The sequence below is a fragment of the Diadema antillarum genome, unplaced genomic scaffold (assembly GCF_040938485.1).
Source record: "Diadema antillarum isolate AM-2024a unplaced genomic scaffold, OU_Dant_1.0 scf00000098, whole genome shotgun sequence".
Taxonomy (NCBI): Eukaryota; Metazoa; Echinodermata; class Echinoidea; order Diadematoida; family Diadematidae; genus Diadema; species Diadema antillarum.
Window position 1 is genome coordinate 1,181,153 of NW_027270987.1, and position 26,395 is coordinate 1,207,547.

General features: G+C 38.4%; 2 protein-coding genes and 1 long non-coding RNA gene across 3 annotated transcripts; all 3 read right to left on the reverse strand.

The window, feature by feature from the left end:
- Window positions 1–734: 734 nt before the first annotated feature.
- LOC139718682 (uncharacterized) lies at window positions 735–5,365 on the reverse strand. The gene is made up of 2 exons (XR_011710045.1): window positions 4,159–5,365; window positions 735–3,288 (listed from the first exon to the last, which is right to left on the reverse strand). It is a non-coding gene; the product is annotated as an uncharacterized lncRNA (long non-coding RNA).
- Window positions 5,366–5,419: 54 nt separating this feature from the next.
- On the reverse strand, window positions 5,420–8,922 carry LOC139718683 (RNA-binding protein 15-like). Its single transcript, XM_071630141.1, has one exon. The coding sequence runs from the start codon at window positions 8,840–8,842 to the stop codon at window positions 6,473–6,475; it is 2,370 nt and encodes a 789-aa protein (XP_071486242.1). The 5' UTR covers window positions 8,843–8,922; the 3' UTR covers window positions 5,420–6,472.
- A 5,369-nt stretch (window positions 8,923–14,291) lies between these two features.
- Window positions 14,292–26,193, reverse strand: LOC139718618 (large ribosomal subunit protein mL42-like). Its single transcript, XM_071630077.1, has 6 exons — window positions 26,069–26,193; window positions 22,874–22,916; window positions 21,876–21,966; window positions 20,688–20,720; window positions 19,568–19,692; window positions 14,292–16,011 (listed from the first exon to the last, which is right to left on the reverse strand). Exons 1-6 carry the CDS (start codon window positions 26,145–26,147, stop codon window positions 15,951–15,953), a joined length of 432 nt encoding a protein of 143 aa, XP_071486178.1. The 5' UTR covers window positions 26,148–26,193; the 3' UTR covers window positions 14,292–15,950.
- Window positions 26,194–26,395: the final 202 nt, after the last annotated feature.

The window sequence follows — 26,395 nt, forward strand, 5'->3', positions numbered from 1 at the left end:
GTCTGTAACTCATTAATTACAATGTACACTGTTTCTTCTCATTTTAACAGGTGTACCTTAATAAACGTGGCACATGTGCAAACGTCTAGATGTACTATGCATCATTGTCTTACACTGTATTTTAAAAACCTATCCAAATAAAAAACAAAACATGAACACGTACAATGTACATTAAGATAATTCAAAATTATTTCATTTCTCTATTGTATACATTCTACACGCACATTCATGCAGAAGTCCTCGTGGCTCATCAGTGTTAATTTCATTCTGTAAACCAAATAAACATGCATACCATGACAAATATTACAAGAGTGTGAACTTCACAACAAACTGAAACACAGACATTCTACAAAACGAATATGTAATGCAAATTTATGTCTCCTATATTGTACTACAATTTGTATGTATGTACATTAAGAACTCCTTACAATTAAACAATGCAGAACCAGTGGTATCTCGTATCACTTTCCTTTCTTAATACATTTGTATATACAATGCATCTAATTTTATCAACCCAAAATTCTGACTTGAAAATAAGTGTACCTTGATTTGATAGTGTTTTGACTTCAGTAAATACTTTGAGACTAGAAGCTTTTATTTTACTGATTTTGGTACAACAAACATTGGGCAAGTTGTCACTTGTCAATAAATACCGAATTTTTTGTTCAAAGGAAATAAATCCACTGAGTAATCCCTTGTGAACAACATGCTGCTTTTTTTTTTGGGGGGGGGGGGTGGTGAGAGGAAGGATACTGTACATGTAGATCAGGGGTCGCACTTAACTTTTTTTTTAACTTGCCAGACGGACTACTTAGAATCAATTTTGACACTGAAGCAATATTTTGGCTAGCCAGACGGACTAGTTACTTCAGGATTTTATGATTTTTAGTTAGTCCGACGTGATTTTGGGTGGCCAATGGCCAGCGGACCATTGCCAATTTCGAACCCTGTAGATAGGGGAAAAAAATCCGCACACATGTCTGTTATTCCAGTGAAACCTAGATACAAAACATTTTTTTAATGAACATGTACTGTTGTAGGTCTTTGTAATAACGATTATAAAACAAAAAACATATGAAAGTGCATGATCTATACATGTCTTGTGGTATAAGCTGAAAATGCTTTGGGAAGATGTGGCAGAAAGACATAACAGACTTTATTTTTGTGTTCACTATTGGCATTAAAAAAAAATGATAACATTACATGTATATGACTTCCAAAAGAATTACTGAACTGAAAAAAAAATAGTAATAACACAGGTGGTAGTAAGCAAAGAACTATGTAAGTGTAATCTCTGTGCTTTTCTTGTGTATCAGCATAAAATAAGTATGATTGTATGCATACATTTAATAGAATGTGTATATACACATAAGTCGTGGTGCATGCTGAACGGAAGCAAGCACTACTGTATGTACAGTCAACCTTGCTAAGTCGACCTCACATAAATGGAATAATCGCCTAGAGTACTGTAAGTCGAAGGTCTTTTCAAGTCCTCTGCTCTTTACATTCTATTGATTTTAATCCCTCATAAGTCAATTTTCTTAAGTCAAAGCTATTTCTTCAGTCAAAATAGATTCGACTTAAACAAAGGAACAAGTTGCTCTTTTTGTGTAAGGGTCAACGTGCAAGATTTTGCAAATGTTAGAGCATGTGAGGAAAGTCCATGTCAAGCTTATTTTATGGAGTCAAACCTTTGCTCGAAGTACTATACGAGGGTTAAAACACGGTTCCACTGCACAAGTTTGAGAAGTGAGCAGCTGAGAGATGACCCCACATTATTGCAGCCAAAAATTTGTCTAGACTCATGATTGCTTCGAAATGCTTACAAACTGCACTTCTGATGGCTTAGTCCTGCTTAGATTGCTTCCTACAATTAAAAGGATTCTTGCAGCATACACAATGGACACAAAAATGCTGCTGCAGAAAACTTGTATCAATCACAACACAGACAGTCTCTGCACAATCTTAGGAGTCCTACTAACATACTGTATTAAGTTGACATTGTGAAACAGCTTAACTATCACTTACTGTATTTAGCACCCTCCTGGATTTCATGACACACAGGTTGTACATGTACTTGTACATTTCTACATCCCATACTGCATGCAATACACATAGGGTATGTTCTGAATATTGTAGAATCAGCAGCAACTACCAACGTACATGTACACCTGTACATTGTAGTAACAAATAAATGTTACACGTACGATGTACTTTTACATTTAAATTGTTAAGACTATTGCCAGACATTACATCACGCCTGGTCGTTCTTTACAAGTAAAAACTGCATAGCATGTTGAATAATTAACTTTTATTTGGTCATGATGACTGTTGGAAAAAAAAATGACGTACTGTAAAATTAACTAGAAAAGTGCTAAACAGCCCTATACACAGTAGCCCACCCTTGCAAGAGATTGTTGTTTTTGGCTTTGTTTTTTTTTTTTCCATATTAAGCTCTTTGTTCTGTATTTCAGATGAGCATAGAAAGTTGTTTACATTGACATTAAGGGCTTTCAAATTACAGCTTGCAGATGCATCATTTCCCTAATCTAAAACCCACAAAAGATGCATTTCAAGCCATTTTGGATATGCCACAAGAACAGAAAATAAACTTAGCCAGGAATTTCAAGGATTCTCCCATCTCTTACTGCAAAATTAAGTACACTGTATGTGTAGGCAGTTCGAATCCAGTGGGCTTGCAAGGGAGGGGTACTAAATTCAACATTAAGGAAACACAAGAGTATACAGAGTTGTATGCGCTGACATTCATCTCGTTAACACTTACAACATATGCAGAACTGATATCATCTCAAAATGATCGAACATGAACTGATTACAGTGGATTACATGTACACAATGTATTTGTAGATATGCACAGCGCTCTCTCAGTAGAAATTCCCCTTCGATGAAGACGAGGCGACATGTTGTAGCTCAGCACCTCTGCCAACCGCTCTGCTGGAACTCCCTGTCCATCTCTCAATGCATCCTGGTAGTAGCATCACTATCCACCGTGAGATTTTTCAATTCATGCAATCATATAAACTGTCATGATACACTACTGATCCTCCAAGCAATTGGGTGGCACCACAAAGACACAAATTTAACCTGAACGCACACATTTTGTATTCACTCCACAGGATCACAGAGTTCCGGATGCATTGGATTTTTCCCCTCCCTGGTTGCACAGATATTTCGCAGGTGTTATCACATTTTCCATAGAACTGTCACTTCACATGCTCTCCAATGCACTTTTACGAAAGTGACTGGCTAAGATGATTCTCCTGACTCCTGGGTGGGTGGGATGGACAACAAAAACACAAATTCGCACTCACTGTGATTGAAGCCAAACAACTCTGCGAACACATGATTTCCAGCACTTCATCAAACAAATAGTAAAAATGATGGGGCAGCCATAAGCTCCACTTGACACCAAATCTACACAAAACTGGCAGAATCTCCGAATTTTAGGTTTTCACAATTCACATGCGAGGACAGGATTTAAACACACATTTTGTCTAACACAGCAGAAGTGGTTCTCCATGTTGTACACAATGTGTTTCCCTACATGCTTGTATCAGTACGCAGAAGGAACTAACTAATTTAAGATGCAAATGTAGCGGCAATGTTAACACGGTTATTCCCACAGGACTCCACACAGAATGAATTCCAAGATACACATTGCAGTTATTGACTACAGTTGTATGAGCTGTTTGCAAGGCTGGCCGTTGAAATGCCACACAATTTTCTTTACTCATTCAGACTGGCATCTCCAACATAAAACAAAAAATAAAAATTGTATAGAACACATGTGTAGAACCACAAATACCAATTGCTTTCTCTTCACAGAAGATACGTTTGGTTTAAGAAAATTTCCTCACTTCCATTGGAAGTATGTCTGGAACATCACATCATCTTTGTTGTTTTTGTTTTTGTTTTTTTCTACAAACAGCTGTTGATATGACCAAAAAAAAAAAAAATGTCACATGGCCATGCCAATCCTGTTTTTTTCTCACTCTACTTCCTTTCCACAATGCAATGATGGCAACATCCCTGGCGGAACACAAAAATCACCAAATTATCATCAGCAATTCTGTTCCTGGTTGCACACCGCAGATATCCACTACACTTGTACAACAGAGGCAATGGTTGCATTCTTACCTTCCGTGTCCCAGCTAAGATTCACTGTGGCTGCTATTAGCTGCTGGCAAATTGGTTCCATAGCACAGATTTGTCCAGCTGAGTTGACAGGCAGGCTTACATTGTAGCAACACACATCAGCAAATTGAGCATTACTTCAACATTGGAGAGCATGCTGGTGCATAGGGGGAATATCTTGACGCCCTTTACGCAACATTATGGTATGATTGAGGTGGTGGGAGAATGGATTACACTGTTTGGGTAGGGCGAGATTTGAATCAGGCGTAAAAAGTAACGTTTCTAGAGATCACATTCACATTAAGTATATTCAGAGCTCATTTCAAGCTTGCAGATTTATTCGACATATTGTGCCAAGATATGTGCCAAGAACAGTAATGACATGTCAACATTTCTCAGAATCAAGGTACTCTGACATTGTTCCATCCACAGGTTTATGGTTTTTCCTCCGTCACATTGCAGTATCACACATCCACAGCACTGCTGAGCAAAGATGCATGTGAACAAAACCACAATCACCACTGGAGAGATAAAGCACCAAGTATGCACAGGCTCACAGCATACTCCAAAAAGTAAACTTCCATCCATGCTAACTTGATGAAGGGCCATTGTTCCATTTATACACAAATGAAATACGCAATCACAAGAACATGCAATTCCATTAAAATCATGAAGACAGATTTGCTTTCCACATAAAATGTAAATGCTCACGTCGGTCAGTCACATGTTAACGCTGAGATGCAACAGCATTTGATCCCTCCTGGCAAGTTTTCACAAAATCTTGTCACGCATCATCCAATGCTTCCACAGGGTATCTTTCCAATATTCTGGTTGCAGCATCTTGACACTCAACAAGATCTCCATAAGTCCTTCAGAAGACCGTCAGGTATGGTGGCATGTATTGACAGGCTACAACGGCCTTCTATTTGAATAATTTAAAAAAGTAATGTAACATGGAAAACGTCTGGAAACTAAAAACAGTATTTCAGCTTTAAACAAACAAAGAAAAAAGAAGAAGTAAAGGGTAATTTCTGTCATGTTTCCATAGTTTCGTACTAAAATATAACCTGCACTGATGAAATGGGAAGTATTTTTGAAATTAACGTAATACAAAAAATGAGAATTAGTACATGTAAGGAATGACAATGATTAGGAAATTTCATGTGGGTAAACAGTTTCAAGCAACTTGGATATGAACAAGTGTGTTCTACTTGTATAGCATACAGCACACAGTGCACATGTAAGTCACAGTAAAAGTGAAAGTGAATGATACAGGATATGTGAAGAAGTACCATAGGATCAGGGCAGAATGTGTGATTCAATAATGTGACTCACATTCATAGGATACAACTACACAGGTGGATGTTTATACCGGTAATTAAATTGGGCTTTGATTGCTGTAAATATTTTACTACTATTACACTTGCAATCTGAAAAAAAAAAAAAAAAGGTAGCCACACTGAAAAGTTCAATGACATTTGTATGCCCTAGCTGTTGAAGTCAATTTGGGAAAAATTGCAACAGATTACGTGTTGTTGTTGTTTTTTTTATTTAAGTTTCATTTTACATCCTGGAGAGTGTTATTTACTTTTATTTCAATCAAAGATAATCTGCACTGGATGCATTGTGTGCCAACTTTCAAAACAAACAAGTGTGCTATCACATGCAGTGTTACATAATTTGCATTATCACTTCACCATGAACACATTGTTGATACGATATGCTGAAAGCTATGCACTATTGCCTCCATCCTAATTTTGTAAAATGAAAGAAGGAAAATCATTTTACCGACTAATGTCATCAGATACCATAAAACCCCGAGTTCTGACAATACTAAATGAGGGTGTACAGGTGTACATACTTGTACATGCTGTTGCATTCGTACATGATAAACTATTACATTTTTTGTGTGTTTTCATACAGTAATACAAATCTTAATTTAACTATTAGAAAACATTTGGACTTGTACAGTTGTACATTACACCTGGATGGTGTAACATGCATACATTACATACTGACTGCTTTCAGAGCACTGTGATGATACACAATGTACAACGGTATTGCTCCCAGCAAATCATACAAGCCACATTACACTCATAGTTTCATTACAATACACCACTTTTCAGCTTACAAAAATTGTACACCAATTCTTGTTGATTAAGTGTTTAAATGATTCCACAGCATTTTTTTTTAAAAACATGATGCACCTACATGAACTATACATAAATCCCCCCTACAACTAAGTAATTCAAATTAATACTACATTTGCCTATTCATACAGCAGACACAAAATGTGCAATGATGTAGACGAGCCTCTTTAAGCAACCCCCTTCACAATAATCACGACAAGGTGATCATCTTTGCTTGGCTCTGGACCAAGTCCCGGGGCAATGTCAAGCAAATACTTGTGACTAAATTCACACGGAGGAAATGCATGAAGAACACCAACATTATCCTTGTTCTGGGCAGCACTAACTGGCAAACTAATGACTCCAGCAGCTTGCTTCTGTTGGAGGTAAGTCACCAAATTCAATAGTGCACGAGACTGAGCACCAGATGGCAGGGTTTCAGAATCATCACTTGTTCCTGGCATAGCTAACAAGACAGCATGATCCCCAGAGCCAGCTTGGGAGATTCTTTTACCAACTTCCTCCAGTTTGGGGTGGTCCAGGCGGAGCCGCTGTGTGATCTTCAGAGCAGATTCGTCATTTCCTACGTCATGTGGAAGAAGATTTGCAGCTGTATTTGCATCCCCTCCAACGAGAAACATACGTGTTGCAAACGCACTGTTTTTCAACACCAAGTGGCCCCTCCATAACATATTGAGATATTTGACAAGATCGGGCAGTCGACTAATTCCATCAGGAATTTTGGAACGTTTCCCTCGCTTGTGGCGCCGCTCCACTGGTTGGCCATCAAAATCAGCATCAGACAAATCACTGCTTAAAGATCGTTGACGCCGAACTCTCTCCACTGGGGAAGTCTCCCAGTCCCGTCCACGTGGCGACACATCTCCTCGGTGTTTCCTGTGGTCTGGAGACCAGTCTCTGGATTCTATGCCGGGGGATTTACGGCGCCTCGCAGCTTTATTGTTTGGTGGCGACCAATCATCTCGAATATAATCGTCTGGGGAGCCAGGACGTTTTCGACGATTGTCCATTCTCTGCATCATTCTTCCAGACTGGTCATTCTCTTTACGAATCCAGGTGTCATTGCGACTGTATCTGTTTCCAGACTGCCAATTTCCTCGGTTTTGCCCTTCATAGCTTCCTCCGCCTCCCTGCCACTGATCTGGGCCATCCCGATACGGCGGGGGTGACAGATCTGGACCAAAATCCCTGTCTTGATTGTAACGAGAATACCCTCTGCTGCTTATTGAGTCATCATGACGTGATGGAGAAGGCTGGTACCTGAATGGCTTCTTCAGAGTCTGAAAGCCTGGTGCTTCAGCAAAGTCAACTCTAAGCCGCTTGTCCGGGCCTCCAAGGGGTATCCCACGCATCTGGCCTGCTGCTGCCTGAGCCGCTTCCACAGTCTCATACTGAATGTAGGCAAATGAATCACCTTTGGTGTAATCAATCTTGCGAATAGCTCCAAAGCGGTCAAATTCCCTCTCTAGCACACCAAGTGTTATCCATGGGCCAAGCCCACCAACCCACAAACAATTCGTTGGGGACTGCTTGCCATAGCCCGTCTTACACTGGTTCCTACCAATATATTGACCAGACATTGAAATAATTGCTTTGTAAGCCATATCCAGGTTTTCAAATTTCACAAATGCAAATGGATTTCCTTGGCCCCTTGGAGGATACTTGATATCCACATCTTCAACAAAACCATACCTCTCAAAATGATGTCTAATTTCACTCTCCGTGATTCCTTCCTCCAAATTGCCACAAAACACTGTTCTTGTTGCCTTTGGATCATCCTCGGGGAGAAACATTGCATCACGTTCCCTATCACGGCCTTGACCTTGATGGTAATTATCATTTCCATAATTACGTCTGTTATCATACTGATAATCTCGGTCCCTACCCCTTCCTCCACCCCCACTTCCCATGTCTTGCCTAAAATTTCTTCCCTGCATGCCACCATACTGACGTCTTCCTTGAAAATCATTGTTTCTCGACATAAATCCTCCATCTGAGCCCTGATCACGATTAGTGCGATTCACAATGGCTACAATGTGAAGCGGTCTGGCAAACAAGGTTAGTCGATCTCCACGAGCTTGCTTCGCATCATGTGCCTGCTCAGGAAGGCGAAACTTGACATATGCAATCCGCTCATTTTTGGCGTTGTTGAACACCACACGCACATTCACTTCACCATACTTTTTGAATTCATGGAAAAGGGCATCCCTGATTGCAGTATCAGACACATGAGATGGAAAATTGGAAATTCTCAAACAGTCGGGTTCCCTTTTGTAACCATCATTGTGGAAACTTTGTCCACGATCGTAGTTTGTGTATGGTTCATGATCTCTATCGTCACGCTGAGGACGCCTATCCCTACCATCCCCACGCCTGTCCTCTCTTTCCATACTTCTCACTCGCCCTCCCATTTTTCCACCTCCCCTACCGTCATACCTGTCACTTCCAGGGCTCATTCTATCCCTTTCTTGCACCCTTGGCATGTCAGGGCTTTCTCTCATCCTCCGCATGGGTTTCCTTCCCTGCTGCCGGTCCATGTTTACTCTGTATTTGCCTCAGATTTGAGATCGGCTTGTTTCTTCTTGCATGCCTGCCACAGCGTTTTATCAAAAGAATATGGCTGCTGTATGAACATCCGGGTACCGGGCATCTAGCTTGCTAGCTTTGCATACGATCACACGATAGCCGCCCCGTACTGTAGCATGCTGCCTGTACATGTACTGAGGGCGTTCAATCAAGCCACTACGCACAGAGACACAGCTCCTCACAGATACACATGTAGTTCTATGCAGGCCTTACACACGCTACTTCAGACAAACAGACAATAGCGGCGGCGTTTGTGCAGCCTTCTCTCAAGCCGTTCATTCCATTGAACCCGCAGCTACGAATCTAGTAAAGTAGGCTTTACTTGAGTATGATTTTGTAGTGTTTGCACAATAAATAACACACCGGCGTGGAACAAGTTGAAAAATATTGTTTTGCGCTATAAAGCTTGAGCACATGATACTAGTAGTTCATAGGCTTAATTTATGCACAAACCAGGGAGATGGTCCCACCTTCCTGCACAAACATAGATGGAGTTAATTAATGCACTGGTAAACGCTATCAGGTAAAAGAGAGCATTCTCACTGCATTTGTCAAGTATAGAATTTGTAAACTCAACACCAACATGTTAATTGACTGGCCTGTCAAAACTAAAAGGAAGGGGTGGGTTGTTGTTGTTGTTGTTGTTGTTGTTTTTTTTTTTTTTTTACTTCGTATTGTCTCTCGGTCCACTTAATATCTTTCTAGCATGAATCTAGAATTCTATACAGATAGGTTTACACAAGATAGAAAAATAGTTAGGCCTATAGGAGCAATAATAGAGGCCAAACAAGTCTCTATGCCATCTTTTTTTAATTTTTTTTTTCTGGCCACAGTGCACCCAGGTAGGCCTACATCACCATATCAAATTATTCAGAATTATTGCCTGATCTTTGGGAGGGCCAACGATCTGGTGGTTGCTTGCACGTCAAGGTATCTCCTAACCAGAGCTTCTCCATAGCAACCACATAAAACCAATCATTATTCAAATTCAAATAAATAAAATACATGTACAAGTATGGTAAGGGCCTATATGCAGGGATATATTTATGTGTGTGTAGGGCCTATATATATATGATATACATATCTACATATGTATTTGTGTATATATTTATATATATATATATATATATATATATATATATATATATATATATATATACATATATATATAAATGCCCATGATCAGACGTGTTTTCATGTCTGTTTCAGAAACGGGTTTGATTAAGATCTTTTGTCACACCATGGGCACTGATGAAGAGTGTGACCTTGCCTTTCGGTATTTGAGAGCTATGCTCCGTTTTTAAGATCTTCAAGATCTAGGATTTATTATTTTTTTTCACGGCGTTCTTCTTCTACTGATTCGTTAACTATATATATATATATATATATATATATATATATATATGCATACATATATATATGGTATTATTATCCGCGTGTTGGAATAAGAGCATGAAGACGATGAAGACAAACAAGTTGACATAATGCATTAGAATCCAACTTCATTTATTTGTAAACCAAATTTTCGACCCTTGCACCAGCTTCAAATACAAATATCACTGTTACCCGAGGAAGATCCGTGCAAGGGTCGAAAATTTGGTTTACAAATAAATGAAGTTGGATTCTAATGCATTATGTCAACTTGTTTGTCTTCATCGTCTTCATATATATATATATATATATATATATATATATATATATATATATATATATATATATATATATAGGGCCGGCGCAGCGTTTTCAAAAGTGTGGGGCCCACTTCCGGGTTTCATGAGCTAACAAGCAACAACAAAAAAACGAAAAAAAACAGAAAAAAAAAAAAAAAAAACACGTCGGCTCATATCTTCTCCCCGTCCACTTCCGGGTTTCTTCAGCTGACAAGCTCGTGATTTCTGTATTATCTCCTGAACTTCCTTTGTACACATTTGGTATCTCTGCTATTGTATACACTGCATCTGACTCGTACCTCGCTCGGGTGATCACGCAACTCTCAAGAAGTCTGTGCCGCGGACATTGTTTTCTTTGTTTTTTTCTTTTTCTTTTTACTTTTTGGCGTTTATATTTCTCCAATTCACAAATTGTCATTCCTTTAATTACAATCATAACCAAGTAAGAAATAATCTCACATCCGCATTTGGGAATCTACACCCTACAAGCAATGCTTCTATGTAGATTCCTCATATTTCACATGTTTTATTGTCTTATAAGCTGTACTTGACAATTCATCCAGGCATTTGTATTGTGATGTTTATGTTTCATGTATTTGTTGAAATGTGGAATATGGAACAATAAAAAACAAAACAAAAACAAACAAGCAAAAGGTCCTCAGCTCATCTCTACCCGTCCACTTCCGGGTTTCTTCAGCTGACAAGCAAAAAAAAAAAAAAAAAGGTCTTCAGAGAAAAAATTTAACCTTATCGCCGCCATACTTCAAGATCTCTATCTATTTCTATTTTAGTGCCACTTACGTACTTCCGGGTTAAAAAAAAAGTGTGGGGGCCCAAAGTGATGACACCTTATGTATTCCTTTGTATGGTGCACAAAAAGTGTGGGGGCCCGAGCCCCCACGGCCCCCACGGCTGCGCCGGCCATGATATATATAATAGACAGCAGTGATGAAATAAAAAAAACACTAAAGACAAAAAAGATAAAAAACTAGGCTCACCCTCTGCACTACAAGCTAGAAAAACACTACTTTGTATTGTGTTCTTTGCCCACAAGCTTTCCACAACGTAAATTTCTACTTTCATATATGAATTAATGAATCAATTTTTCTTGGTTATGGGAGATATATTTATGATATATACCTTGGAAGGATTCATGCAGAAAGTGTCTGATTTAAAAAAGGACATGACAGGGGCGGAGCAGCCGTGGGGGCCGTGGGGGCTCGGGCCCCCACACTTTTTGTGCACCATACAGAGGAATACATAAGGTGTCATCACTTTGGGCCCCCACACTTTTTCAACCCGTTTTGCTTGTTAGCTCATGAAACCCGGAAGTGGCCCCCACACTTTTGAAAACACTGCGCCGGCCCTGCATGATACTATGTAACAGTGATTAGAAAGAGGGGGCTATGTCAAGTGCATTAATTGTGTCAAGGGTTTGGCGACAGTGCAAAGCAAATTATCTACTTTACTGACTCAAAAGATATAACATACATGAGCCTTTAAACTTTTTTCATATCAACTCATCATGGTGGTGGACTGTGTGAGCATGGATGCTACCACAATGTTAGGCCCATGGTGCACATGTTGTGTGTTTGCACATGATTATGTGAGTATGTAATACAGAAGCCTCGTACACATCCCCTCAAAATTTTCCAATAAACTTGTACTTACAAAAACAACTCTTCTAAAATCAAACACACACACACACACACACACACACACACACACAAGCATTGTCTCCTTTTCTATTAGAGTACATATATATGTATTGAATTTAAACCTGCGAACATCTACTTCTTCTTTATACCTTCATTAATTGGGACAAAAATTTCACTTCCCCAGAAAATTATGTACTGCTCTAAGCATGGAAAATATATGGGTAAATATCATTGTTATCTGTTATTCAATAAGAGTGCACAGGACGACTGATTTACAGTGGCTCTGCCAAATATATTGTGTGGATTCACTTTGCTGTCACAATGACAGAGCATTTACTTACCTCTACCAGAAGGGGGAATTATTATCAACGTAACATATGCTAAACAAGTCAAAGGAATGTGCACTTTAAAAAACAAAAACAAAAAACGATAATATTGTAATTTTGAGGAACTTTCTCTAGATTTTCTTTCTATTGTTGCACTAATGTGACATCACAAATTGCCATGCTTCTTTTCCAAAATGGAATTTCCAGCATGGATTTAAACAAAATGTTGAAAATTCACAACTTTCTAATGCAATGTCTGAATTTCCTGAAACTCGAGTAAAGTACTAATATTTCTGCATTCACTGAATAAAAATGCATGTATAAGGGATAAACTCCCCATACACAAGTACAATTTCTTCTTTCATTGACCTTGGATCATGTATATGTACATTGAGATCATTTACTTTACCGAGATGTCAAAGTGTTTATTTCTCTCAAGATTGTGAGGTTTCTACCATGCTTGCTGATGACTACAACTACAGCATTCAAACTATCTTTCACGCCCTTTTTTATCAGTTGTGTAACTGAACCAATCATAGAGCATATTCCATACAAAATGAAGCAATCTGCAAAAGTGTAGAGACGTTTAGTTCTGTTGACAAGGTCCCTCTACATTGAAGAGAGACAAGCAAGCAAGCAAATAAACAAATCATCTTAGGAGGAAAACAGGTTCATTATTTTTTTCTGTCACATGTTGTATAAATGTAAATTGAAGTCTTATACGTGTATCTCATAAGTTATCTTTCAAAGTACACACAAACTTGCAATAACCGAGTACACGTACAAGGACAAGACAATATTCTCTCAAGAAACATGTATCATATTCCACGAGGTAAATCATCAGTGAAATGTTTATTGTGCATATTTCACCAGATCTTCAGACAAATTGCACACTTGTGTTCAAGAAGTTTGCAGTAGTGGTTGCAAAAGACCTAGGCATGATTACTCTCAAAGCTATGACACATAAGAACGATAAGATAAAATTCCGCCCCCCCTTCAGATCTCGCCTATGGAACGCGCGATCGCGCCGAAAATCGGCACACGCGACGCCCGCGACGTATTCTATCAAAATGTATGGTTGCTTTCTCCGAAAATTTTTTCTTATATTTTATATTAATTAACTATTGTAATTTATGCATAAAATCAGTTTTGGGCTCTAAATCACTTAATAATGCTCCAATTAAGCTAATTTCTTTTTTAAAATGTTTCTTGCATCATTCTCCTGAGACATAGGATAAAAAAACATCTGTATCGAAATTAATTTCTTATGTATTTTATTGTTTTTTGAATTTCTTATGTATTTCCTTGTTTTTTGACCTTTTGTTTTTGTTTGTTTTTTGGCCAAAATTTGTCACAGACATTTTTCGAAGCATTATTATGCTAAAATGAATTCATTTTGGCCATTCTAAGTGAAGATATGAATTTTTATGTGAATTAATTGAAAAAACACAATTTGCATTGGATTTGTACACAAAATCACGTTTTGGAGCAATTTTGGGGTTGACAAATTTTTCTCGAACGGGCGTCGCGTCAAAATGGTACGCGCGGACGCAACAATTTGGGTCTCAAAAGTTGCGCGATACTTGAAAGAAAAAAGTCATGAAACATCGCGGCAGGAGCTTATCACGTTGCGAAGATATTGTGCGAAACGTCGAGGGGGGGCGGATTCCGCCCCCCCCCCCAGCCTGATTAGGGTTAAGACCATGTACATATAAATAAATACATGTACATGTACAACGTGTTCGTGTACTACAAATCATAGTTGAGGTAAAATTACAACAGATATTGCATCAACAGTACCAACTGCAGTGTACTCCCATTATCACAAAGTCCTCGGGAATGGTAGTTTGCTTCTGTTATGTTATACTGAAATTTCATTACAACCAAACAGTATACAGTGTATAAATACATAAGATGATAATTTTGGGGCCTGAATTTTTATTTTGTTGTAAGGAGAATTTCATTATACCAGGGGTGCACTGTAGTATTTCTCTGTCTTCTTTTATGCTTAACTCGTTGAGGATGAGCTGATTTTGCTATACACACTGTAACGTACACTTCCCATAGACATCTGCCCGAGTGTACTCGGGACTAGTCTTCAACAAAATAAGTATCTTCCACTCGCTCTGAACGAATGAATCTCACAAGGGAATTCTGGCATTTGAATACTAACTGGAAGTGGTAAATTGTTCTCAACATCATACCTAGCATTCAAATATTAGTGAGCATAATTTTAGTTCGAAATATTCTCCTCTATCTCTCACCTTGATGCGTTGCTTCAAATGAGGGCACCTGCATATTACTCCAAAATTAAGAATCATAGAAAGTCCACAATATTAAATGCAGGTTGTTTTTTGAAGACTGAATTAGATTAATAACTTAGGGAAAACAGGACCCATAAATCTATGCTTAAAAGCATATCATACTGCATTGTACAAAGTTTACAGCTGCTAAACTTGGAGGCCATGCTTGTCTGGAAAATTACACACATTCCTATCCATAAGTGGTTATAAGCTGAAGGAACACAACATTTTCTAATGTACATTTCTGCCCTTATAATAAATATACATGGAGGACAAAATTGTGATCATCAATAACTGATGTCAAAATCCAGGGAGTGTAAGCCTCTTCTGGTTGAATATATGTACTTCATTTCCAAGCACCCAATGTATATAGTGCACTCTTGGTCAACACTATACCTTCTTGCATGTTAGAAATCTGCATACCACTGTAGTTTAAGTCTTTCCTTTGGCCCTACATTGATATCAATCAGTCTGCATCCCTTACTATCATAAGTCTTATCAGGCGCACAAAAATTAAATGGTCCAATTTGTAACTTTAAAAAAGAAAAGGTTACTGACGTAACCAACAAAGACGAATGAAAAGAGATTGTACAGATATGCCATACAGTTGGCAGTGGGTCAAATTTTCCAAAGTTGATGGGTACTTCAAGAATAACATCACCACACAATATTGCCTGTAGTAGCTCAGTCACAAATGTGTACCATTTCCACCTTAAAATTTCACTTATTGGCTTCTTGAAAAGCCACTTGGGTTCTTGATCATGACCTGAATATCATGCATGCTTCATATATCATACAAAAGGGCTGAAAATGGGCAGTTCAGGGGCTTAGGAGCTAAAACATTCTCTTTGCAGCCCAGAGTCCAGTCTTCCGCAGCATGTTTTGTTGCCATTTGTCATCATGCACTCTCAAGACTTTGTTTATACCAGTACTCCGTATCATCCATCACTGCTTGATAAAGGACTCCACACTGTAGCTCTGCCTCAAGTCATGCTCCATTCAGTTCTAACAGCTTCTTGCTGAGTACGCTGTACATCTCTCTGTAGCCAATCCCAATGATGCGCCCCGACTGCGGCCAATTCCTGCTAATCTGAAGGACGCATCAGCAATCAGGTCGGTCACGAGGTGGGTTGGGCTTAGCAAGGCTCCTCCTTCGTATTCCCCTGCAAACATATGAAAGCAAAAAGTTAGTTCATTGCCTGCCTATTCAACTTAAAGCAAAGTTGGCTGAATTAAAAAAATAAATAAATTAAAAAAAAAAAATATATATATATATATACACACACACACATATATTCAAAGAATTAATGAAATGTACACACTCATCAACTTGTTACTTCTCAACCTGGTAATATATATAAAGGCCAGCAAATTTACTCTCCATGCCTTCTGGAGGAGATGACTTCAAGTGCTTTTCTGATCTGCCATGACAAAAAAATTGTGAAATTCATTTTACATTTTCCTTGCATCATTCTACAACTGTGACACCACAAATGTGACCCGCTGCCACAAAAGGATCCGAAAGTCGGACATGCCATTATTCCCTCACTCTTCCACTTTAATGTCATATATAAGGGCAAGTCCAAGATAACACGCGCGTTACGTATGGGACATTCAGAGACTTTTATGACCTGAAAAATAGTGTTAATGGCTTTTGATCATATCAAACTTTATCATGGTGATTGATATCTAGGAGAAGTATAATCATGCAAAAAATGGAGAAAAATGACCTTCACAATTATATTCTAGAAGAGAAAATATGTGCCGTTACGTATGGGACCAGAAAAATTTTGTTTTTTTGAACATTTTTTTCAACCTCAAAACTCTCTGAAAGTATTTCATTCTACAACTTGTAACTCACTGTGATGAAAGTCACAACACTCAAGATTATCATAGGTAAGTTTCGTGCCATTAGGTAAAAAGCTCTAATTACAGGTTCTAATTAAAGACAGACATGACGTGTTACGTATGGGACAGTTACGTATGGGACAGGTTTGTCCCCCATTCATTTAGTGTGTGAAGAACCATGTTTATGGGTATTTTGCATAATTATTGAAGTAAAATCAGTTGAAACTACTCAAATACTGATCCAGATTGTCAAGGAAACAATATTCCCCAAATATTCACCATCCTAATCATATTCAATCATATTTTTATATTTTTATGACCAACCTGAGTATGCATGCCCTTTGTCCCCCATTCGTTTAGTGTGTGGAGAGACACATTTATGGGTATTTTGCAAAATAATTTTGCAAAATACCCATTTAAATTTTTGCATAATTATTGAAATGGAATCAGTTGAAACTACTCAAATACTGATCCAGATTGACAAGGGAACAATATTCCCCAAATATTTACCATCATAATCATATTTAATCATATTCTATATTTTCATGACCAACCTGAGTATGGGGTATGCCCTATTTTTATCAGGATAGTTACTACTGAAAAATTGAATAGTTTAAAGTGTTTACTTCCATTGATGAAGGGCAGTTTGCCATTTCGTTTCAATAAAAAACAACTTGACACAAGAAATATTAATTTTTATGAATAAGCAATACCTGCTGCGTGGAACCCCTGTGATCGAGTAGATATATGATGTCTGTCTAGCAGTCAGGTCATTGATTCGAGTCACACCTCAGTATGTATACCCATGAATTTTGTCGTGGCTATTATTGAAACCTGAATAAGGACAATTTGTGTATCACTTGCAATGAAAAAAATCATTTTACTTCATATTCTTTTTAAATATTTATATCACAACCATTTCAAATTGGATCTCCATCACTAAACTTTGAATTCCTCTAGTCTTAGGATTGTATGCTCTTTAGTAATTCATATAATTGGTTTCCAATCATCTCATTAAATGTTGAAAACTGAATCCCCATTTCTACAAAAAACTATACCATCCCTTTAATGCTGTTTTTTCATTGTGTATTTTGCCATTTTCCCCTCCCCCTTTCTGAAAATTGTTCAGTCAAGTACATGTATTGTTTAAAGTGTCTATAACTCAAAAAGTAGCGACAATGTTGGGATGCTTTCTTCAGGATGATTGACCATTTGTGTACTGAGAGACCTTCCCAGCTAGCTACATGCATTCACATGCATTATGTATGAGGATGTCCCATACGTAACGCATTTGTCTCACACGTAACATTATTTCAATGCCTTATAAAAAATATTCCTTTTACTGTTTTTTCTTTTTTCTGTGGTATTTAATTTCTCTAAACAATAAATTAGAACTTTCCAAAAGGGCATTAATATAACCTTAGCAATTTCAGAAAAAAACCTAAAAAAATGACCTCAATTTGTTACGTATGGGACATCTCATGATAGGACACGAGCTAATTTGCATAATCATTTGCATAATCCCTAAGTTTTCATACCAAGTTAAACTATTTGATGAACTTCTTATGTCCACATATTAATCAAATATCATTTGCTTTCCTTTGAATTAATATGAATTTTTATAAATGTCCCATACGTAACGCTGTGTTTCACATTTATGCAAATGAAGCCCTTGAAATTTGCATAAATTTACGTAATATAATTTTTTCCTCCATGGAAATCAAAACTTCAACTCATAAGCTTCAAAATGATACCAAACATGTCAATATTGAGCAAAGATGAAATTTTGCCTTCTGAGGGGACCTTATCTTGGACTTGCCCATAACATGAAAATAAAAGTCCTCGGTTGCAGAGATATCGATGATTTTATTAGCGCATGTCGAGTGGTTTAGGAAATCACCATTTCGAGAAAACCGCCTTCAAAGTTTTCCTTCCGACACTATCAGGATCAAGGGGAAGTAAGACAGCTTTCACCAATTAACAATAGAAGGTACGCTCCTAGCAACCTCCGCGATGCTTACTCAAGCTTAGCGCCAGCAGTCTACGCACGACCAATCAGTAACCAGGATGCCATGCACTGACCAATGGGATCACTCCCTCGTTGCTAGGGGCGGAGTCTAGCTGCGGCGCTAAATCCAAATCTTCGGACACGTTTCTGTTCCGTTTAAAGTCGGAAAATCATGGTCAAGAGAAACGCTATTTTCTTGCCTTTCCATTGAACATTTAGCTTTGAAATTTTGGTAGATGATAGAAGATACATTACACTAAGAATTATGTCAAAAGCTGCAATCTGAACGTTTTGACGGATTTTGATGATCTGACTTCACACTTGATTTTCTTGGCTCACCCGTCAGCGACTTTAGGATCCTTTTGTTGCAGCAGGTCACAAATTTTAGCAGAGTCCCCTACCAGAGAATTACTAAAAACTGCAACAATTCATGACTTTTGAATGAATTGTCTGATTTTCCTGAAACTTTCACTGAATGCCTCCCTAAGCTTTCTGCTCCTCATGAATTTGTGAATATAAGTTTGGGGAAGCTTTCCCTTTGAGTGTGAGGAACATTTTCGCCCAAAGCAAAACTGAAACCAGTTCTCAGATACCAGTGTGTCACAAGCTTCCTTTTATCATCCTAAAGCATCTGTAGTATTATGAATTGGGTTTGACACCAACATGAGTGGTTTCTTATGTATATGTGACAGCTGTGACCTTTATCCAGCTTATCAATATGCCTGCATCAATCATCATGAAGAAGAATGTGATTCTCAGTTAAGTGTTGGTAACTTTTAGAGTTATAAATGAGCCTATGCCTGTAATTAAAAATTAATCTCAACTGTGGAAGTGGAAGTACATGACAGCTAGCACAGACTTACAGAGGATACCAGCGGTGCTTGGTGGTGTAGAACATTTCACTCAGCTCTTCAATGGATGGCCCTTGGCGCTCTCTGTCCCAGCTCTTGGACTTGAATTTCACCTTAAGCATTCCCTCAGCAGAACTCTATGGGGACGAAAGATGAAGTCAATACTTCAGCAGCAAGTGCATCAGAATGAATGAATAATGAAATAAAATGAAATGAATGAATGATGATTAGAATGAATGGATAAATGGATGGATGGATGGATGGATGGATGGATGGATGGATGGATGGATGAATGAATGAATGAATGGATGAATGGATGGATGAATCAATCAATCAATCAATCAATCAATCAATCAATCAATTGATGAAGGAATACACATCATAATCCTGAGATCCGTTTATGATTCTATGCAGTAGAATTAATAAAATCTCGAGTGTGGACATGGTCCATCCTGATGACCTCTTCTGCAACACTATGTTCTTTACATGAGCATAATGTGGCACACAACAATATGTAATGTGGACAAGTAATGTCTACACGAGAAATCTACTACCCTCTAATTTCATGGCTACGCAACAAGAGTCTATTCATCTACTGCAACATTTGTTTTAATAACTTTTTGATGATATAAATGTATTCTCATGGTCAGGTATATGTCACTTCCAGTATAGTTGGAGTGAAAACAAGCAGCTCGCCTGTAGCTGTACAAAATATTATTGTGCAGAGCTTGAATGTGAATTAGTGTGAATGCAGTGCAACCATGCAACTGCAAGCATGCAGTGTGAGAATCTATATGGTGATTGAGACGGACATGATGCGGTGTTGGCATTCAGAATCCGTTATCTACCATTCTTTTTTGTTACGTATCAAAAACACTTCTTGTGGCTATCAGAACTGTTTAGATGGACCATATTTGATATTTTCTTGGAATTTCAAAGCCAATTATGGAAGAAAGGAAGATACTTCTGTTTGAAAAGTATGCTTGGGGTAGGTTTGATTTCACCCCAACCACCTCTAAATACCTGGATGTCCTGTCATGAGAATATATCATATAATCATATGTAATGTGCATAAATAATGTACAAAATAGAGTCATGGACATCTCTGAAAAGGGAATGAAGTACTACATACCTCAGGCATTGATGGATCTGGCCTTGGAATGGGCTGCCAATAATCAATAAAAATGAGGGCAGAATGGATACCTTTAATAAGCATGACATATGGATTATACAAATTATACGCTATATTGCTGGAGCACACATGCACATCTACAAATGGCATGGAAGTTTGCATTGAAATAAAATAAAAGGTGCAGTAATATGTCACTCAATTTGGCAGATTGGGATTCCATTTCAAAACTTTGCAGACAGGTGGCTCCAGGATCACCAACATTCACACATCACAATAAGGGAAATTCTAGAGAGCAATCGGGTAGATACTTGTGTGTTGCATGCATCTCAATGGGCAGAAATAATTCCTGGATCAAGTATGTATTATATCATATTATTGATGCATGTAGAGGTATTTCGGTTTTCAGGAAGACTCTTGCAGCATCAGAAAGACTTGGCAGCTCTTGTGGCTCTTAACCCATTCCATACAGTAACATGGAGGCCTGTGAATTGTCTCTATTGGGATTTAAGAATTCAGTACGGAACGGGTTAACAGAGTACAGTTTACAGGTACTTTGCTTTACATTGCTTCTCAATTCATTGGTACATCAAAAGGAAGGTGGGTCACCTTGGCCTACGTTCGATTCATCACTAATACACAAGTGGCACTCCTCTATGTTACATACAATGATTTTGATAACTGGTACATGCATGAACTAAAAAAATCATAAATAATGCCTCTTGCAATCTTGATGCGCCAAAATGAAAACTGTTGAGATTCAAAAAAAAAAAAAAAGACAAACAAAAAGACATAATACCGGTAATAAGGAACCTGTGTAATAAAACCTTGCTTTGCCATGGGCATTAATACGGGCCATAAATGTAGTGTGACAAATTTTCTTACAGATACGAAGTCATCATATATGGGCACTCAAGAAAAGAAGTCACAAAAATGATTACAGGTTGCTACAAATATACTCGCCCACTTGCCCCGGGGCATTCAAAAGTCACTGCCAGGCAAGTATACTGCATGCTGGCAACTAACCTGCTAAGAGCATTGGGCCCTTGCTCAAATGTGCTCATTCTAGCAGAGGGGGAAAATATTCTTTGCACTGCCCTGAATTTACCCACATCGATCACATGATTAAAAAAAAAAATACATACGTAAAATCACGTCCGTACAAAAGAAAGTGTACTGGTAATTTCTTACCCTAGTATGTTCGTATGGAAAGTCCTCTGTTGGATGATAGCACACGATCATTTCTCCATCTGCTGATTCCACCATGGCAGGTCCATTTCCTCTGTGTGCAAAATATGAGGGTTGTGAACATAGAGTCACACTTTCAGTTGCACAAGTCGTACTGAATCATGAGAGTTTAAAATTCAAAGAAGGTTGACTTCACTATACTTGTTGTTTATGCTCACATTCACAAGAAAAATGAATTCTGCTGGCATTGCTTTGCTTCATTAACCCTTTGTTTTTCTCATTTCAGAGCGTTTGCCCCCTTCAGCTGCTTGTATCAACTGGCCAGTCTATTTCTTTGTTTGCAGAAAATGATATGGTCCATATTCTTTGAAAGTACTGTACGCTATTCGAGATGACTGTGTGACCAGTAGTCCAAAATTGTGACTCACTGGTAATGTTGCTAGTTTCATACAACTGAATCTGCAATTTTGTGTCTGAATAATCAAGTTAGACATCTAGTTCATATGATATAAACAGAATCAAACTTCCCATTCTTTTTCCAAACAGGGTAGTCAGGTGATTAATGAAAAGATTCAGTATCAATGCAAAATCTGACTAGTTAGCAGCTGTGAAACTGTTATGTTAGGGTCCCATTTTTCTCTCTCTTCTTTCTTTCTATAAAACAACAACATACTGTTATGATAGTCAAATCCTAAATATGCAATACATAGATCTAATGCTTCAACTGTCACACAACCAGAGCAAAAACATGTTCTTGTCAACAGGTAGTAATTCTAATAGACGTATTGCAAAATGGAGACCTTGGACTGACGTTGAGATCACTCTTGTACGTATCAACATGATTGCAATCCCATAAACATTGTTATCATTATTTTTTGTGGACATCTTAGCATCTAGAGAGATCAAACTGTTTACAAGCATCATTTGGAAGAAAAACAATATAGCTACAGAGTAGAGAGGATTTGTAATCAATAGAACTACCGACTGATCTTTCCACTTACTCTTGCATGTGACTCCTTGAGCTTTTGTGTCTACACCATGTGCCTGCAAAGCAATAACATCAGGATGGATCACTCTGACAAAATTTCAAAGAATTACAGATTTCAACTCTTTACTGCTAGATAAAGCTTCATCACTCCAGTGGTGTACATCGTTATACAACACAATGTACCATATATGTAAAGAAAGAATGCTAACTAACTGCCATGTGCAGCAAAGCAAGCACATGATATGTCCAGTGATTGAACCAGTCAGACCGCAGCACGTATGCTAATGAGCTGATCCGGCAAGATTTATTCAGCACTCTCGTTGACGATCTTTGCGTTCGAAAGGTCTCTCGTCGTGCGAGATTTTGCGAGAGTTTGACAGGGCTATGGTTTTCACAGTGTAGCGACTTGTACATTTGTACATACATTCATTATGGCTACAAGTCACGAAAAATTGTTCTCCAGACTTTGATCTTTATTTTGATACTAAATTTGCGTATAATATCGGTTCTTATCATAACGATATAATCAGTTGAATTTGCGTAGATTTTACCTGCTTTTCACGGAAGATTTTGTTGTCTAAAGTTCGTTTTTGGTTCCTGACCGGATTAAGAAACTGTTGTTTCTGATTTTGGCTTTTTCGTAGAGAGGAAACTTAGATGCCTATCATATATTGGAGTCAAGGAGGCGCAAGCATGATTTATACTAGTTTTTCCATTTTGAAATGTCTGTAAAATTCACTCCTAAGCTGGAAGTATGCTCCATACAAAGTGTACAGTGGCGCGAAAGAGCTCTCTCATTGGACAATGCTTGCATTCAGCGCGCGCTGTACCACTGCTTCTAGCTTCTAGCTTCTGTCCGAAGCACAGAAATCTACACGCGTGCCTATGCAAGCATGCGCTATGCACGCACATGGCATGAATCCAAAACAGCGTAATGACGTAATGCAAGCGCTGAATGCAAGCGCTTACTTCTTTCATCATTTTTCAAGCTCAAATTACGCTATGATATTTTTCATTTACAATAATTTGAGTAACATGTGACGATAGCTTACATATTTTCCTTGAATTTGATACCAAATTTGTGAATATAAAGGTGTATTTTTGTTGCCGAAAGCCCAAGGACAAAATCCCCTTACGCAGCTCATTACGTATGCAAGCCTCGAGCGGGCTTGCATACAAGTTGAATAAATACGAGCAAATTATCGGAAGCTGCGGTCTGACTGGAACTCTACTTCAGTACTTGCTACAATCTGTAGGGTTGGACCTACTACTCATCGACCGCCTAATGTTTATTTGCTTGATAAGAATATTTAACACTGAAATTCACGTAAAAAACTTGACCTACGTGATTGAGAAAATCCAGCTCTATCAAATGCCGTTGTTCCCTTTTCGATTCGAAGTTTCAGTGCAAAAATATCGCCGACGAACTTGCGTGGCCTCGTTTCAGCTCCCCGCGGTAAATCGCGTTATTAGGATCGACCGCTGTTTTTGCATTAACAATGCACGCAAACCGAGTTGTATTGAACACCGTGTTGTACGAAGCTTTTTAGAAGCCTTTTAGAAACTTCCATAGACATTACATTGTGCTGTCATTACGATTCGGTGAAAATATTCATTCGAAATTTTGTCCTTGATTAAAACCATTAATGAACAGTGAATTATCGCGTTTTCCCACACCATCCTCATCTACATTCAAAGCCAATTCCATTTTTATGTGCTTTGCGCGCAGAGAAGTGCGTAATAAGTGTTCAGTGCGCGAATTATACGCGGTCGGTTTAAAAGAAGGTGGTCGATATGTAGTAGTGCTACCATACTTGCAATTCTTGCAACAGTGTAGTGCAAATCCTAATAATTTTTGTATTATTTAACACTGTGATAGGGTAACTGGGCAAGTACACTGAAAAAATTGACCAGGTTATGTTCTTGAAAGGGCAAACAGAATGAAACAACTTTATTTTAAACAAAGTCCTTAGAATTTAAACTAGATCTATTAGGGCCTAAATACTTGTTGGTTGTAGAGTTTTAAGACTACTACATAGTACATGTCTGCTTCTTTAATACGTGACTCTTTACAGTGGGTTTATAATTTGTATTCTGGGGTAATAACATCATAACATCTTGGTATGGAATAACCCAAGGGAGCTCCTTCACACAATTTATGTTTGGGCTGGTTGCAGTTAGGTATGGAATAATCCCATTGCGGGGCGCTGTTAAGAGTTACTCAAACTGACACATGTGTGTTGGGGTCGCTGTTGGCAGCGTTGCGGCGCTCTTTGTACACAGTTATACTGTTTGGGCTGTGTTCCGCAGTTACGGTTAGGTACATGTATGGTAGGCCTACCTGCCTACTGAATAGTCTTGAAACATTTTCGTTTTGAAGTTTACTAGTAGAGTAACTAGACTAGACTAGACTGGTGATCAAAATAAGTATTTTTTATTGATTAATGTTAGGTCTCTCATCTAGTTTGTAATGTTAATGTAGGCAAGCCAAAGTAGAAGTACCAGAGAATATAAATGTAGGTTATTAAAGAAAGCCTCGCTCTTGATTGGAGTCATTTAAATTGATCTACTACGTGCCTTAAATTTCTAATTATTTAACATCTAGGGCTAGGCATAGATTAATTCATAGATAGAAGTAGAACTGTAGGCCTTGACCGAAAGATCCGTCTGTATCTGGTCGTCGGGAAAATGTTCCGCGGAGACTGCGTCTGGCTTCACGGATCCCCTCCTTTCTACGGAGGATCTCATGATCTAGTCTAGAGAGCAATAACGTCAAAAAAATAAGACTCCTCCGCACACTCCGGACAGATGAGATGGATCTTTCTGTCTAACTCTCGACTAATTTAGTCTAGATAGGCCTTGCCTAACTCGTAAGACTATATGGACTACACAAACAAAACAATGCAGGCAATATGTAGGTGAGATACAAAAGTCGGAATTTCAAGTTAGAAGTCTTATCGTGTTATTACTAGCGCCGAAAACGGTCAACTAACGAGGCAGAGATGCTGTAGCTGCAAGTGTAAATCGAATTGACACTACACTAGACTACATTCACTAATCACAGTCAGAGCTCGGGCAGCTCAGTCCCACGTATTGCAATACATGTCATCAAAGTACCATGCTTCATGCATCGATTCAAAACTAAAAGGTGTCATTACTTCAATAACTTCACATGATAAGAATTCAAGCTCCCCGACTTTTCTCTTACCTAGTAGAAGAGATACAGTGGGTCTGCTGGTATTCCTGAACAAAAGTAATGACCCACTTCGCATCAGTTGAGACGACATGGTGTTGGAGCCACCAATCTAGGCGTTAGGACCCTCACGAACAGAGTAAAGCAGCAACGCAATCCAAGCAATAAAGCAGCGCAGCTTGTGCTAGCTGCTGCGCCAAGCTATTATATGCACGTTTGTTCACACTGGCAGCTATGGCCAGTGGCGTATCTAGGGGAAACGGCGCCCGGGGCAAGCGCGAAAATTGCGCCCCTAATTTCTGCAGAAGTGTTCAACCCCAACCCCATCCCGGTAGCGTTTTT